Source organism: Ceratina calcarata, unplaced genomic scaffold (assembly GCF_001652005.2).
Source record: "Ceratina calcarata isolate Rehan_Ccalc_2016 unplaced genomic scaffold, ASM165200v1 scaffold484.2, whole genome shotgun sequence".
Classification (NCBI taxonomy): Eukaryota; Metazoa; Arthropoda; class Insecta; order Hymenoptera; family Apidae; genus Ceratina; species Ceratina calcarata.
The window spans coordinates 3,461-4,601 of NW_017172669.1; the positions used below are offsets into that span (position 1 = coordinate 3,461).

Genomic DNA, 1,141 nt, shown 5'->3' on the forward strand with positions numbered 1-1,141 from the left:
TTTTATGTGTGAAAACGTTTGTTTCGTCGAAGAGGTAGAGAGCATTCCAAACTTTTGAGTGGGAGTGTACAAATCATATTCAGAGCTTCGAGATATTAACCCACATTCCACCAATTGGCAACGATATGAAGAAAATAGGCGAGATCTTCAATGGAAGTTTCGTTTTCGGCGACAATTCTATTTTATAATCCTTTAACAGAGTAGCTAGACAAGCTTTCATCTGCAACAAAGCCATCCTCATTCCCACACACATCCTCGGTCCGTCACCAAAAGGTAGGAAAGCATATTTCTCATTGTTCTTTTTCCCCTCTTCGCTGAATCGTTCCGGATTGAAGGTCTCCGGATCAGGCCAATATTTCGGATCTCTCTGCAGTGCGTAAGCGGGTATAATAATTTCAGTACCCGGTTTCGCATGATATTTCAGTCCATCGGATCCCTCCAAATGGAACTCTTCGGTGCACAATTTATTCATCGTACCTATTCCTACAGAACATCTCTGCGATTCACTGATCACTTGCTCCATGTACGTCATCTCCTTCAGTCCTTCGTACGTTAATACACCACCGTGTTTCTCGATCACTGTCTTTACCTCGTTTCTCACTCTATCTTGAATGTCTTGATGAGTGGCTAAGTGATACCCAATGTATAACAATGCGATACTCGAGGATTGATATCCGTCCATATAAAACGAGAACGCGTGTGCCGCGACAGTCTCCAAATCCAGCTCCTCGCCTGATTTCTCGAGGTCCATCATTAACTGTAGGAAATCATTTCTAGGTGCCGATTTTTTTCGCCTAGTCTCCAAATTTTTCTGGGCTACCATTTTAAATAATATCTCCAACTCTTTGGTGACGAACTTGACTCTTACCAAGCGATTCCATTCCGGAAAGAAGAACAAGAATGTCATAAAAAATCCTTCGATTAAGTTCGGCACGAACAGTGAATGACTCAACTGATCGAACGCCATGGAGTTGTCCGCATCCTCGAAATCCTCGAAGCAGAACCCTAGAATGCCCAATCCAGCGTTCGCGACAACTTCGCCGGTGAATTTTGAGAACAGATGTTTCAGTTCAACTTCGAACTTGCCGTTCAAACTCAATCGCCTGTTCAGGTAATCTTGAAATTTCTTGCATACTCCGTC

The 1,141-nt window shown here is 43.1% G+C and overlaps 1 protein-coding gene across 1 annotated transcript; it reads right to left on the reverse strand.

The window, feature by feature from the left end:
- Positions 1 to 6: 6 nt before the first annotated feature.
- Positions 7 to 1,138, reverse strand: LOC108627960 (cytochrome P450 3A19-like; the record flags this gene model as incomplete). Its single annotated transcript, XM_018029579.1, has 1 exon — positions 7 to 1,138. A coding segment is annotated over one exon (1,059 nt), but the record flags the coding sequence as incomplete, so codon positions are not given.
- Between the last annotated feature and the right edge of the window lie 3 nt (positions 1,139 to 1,141).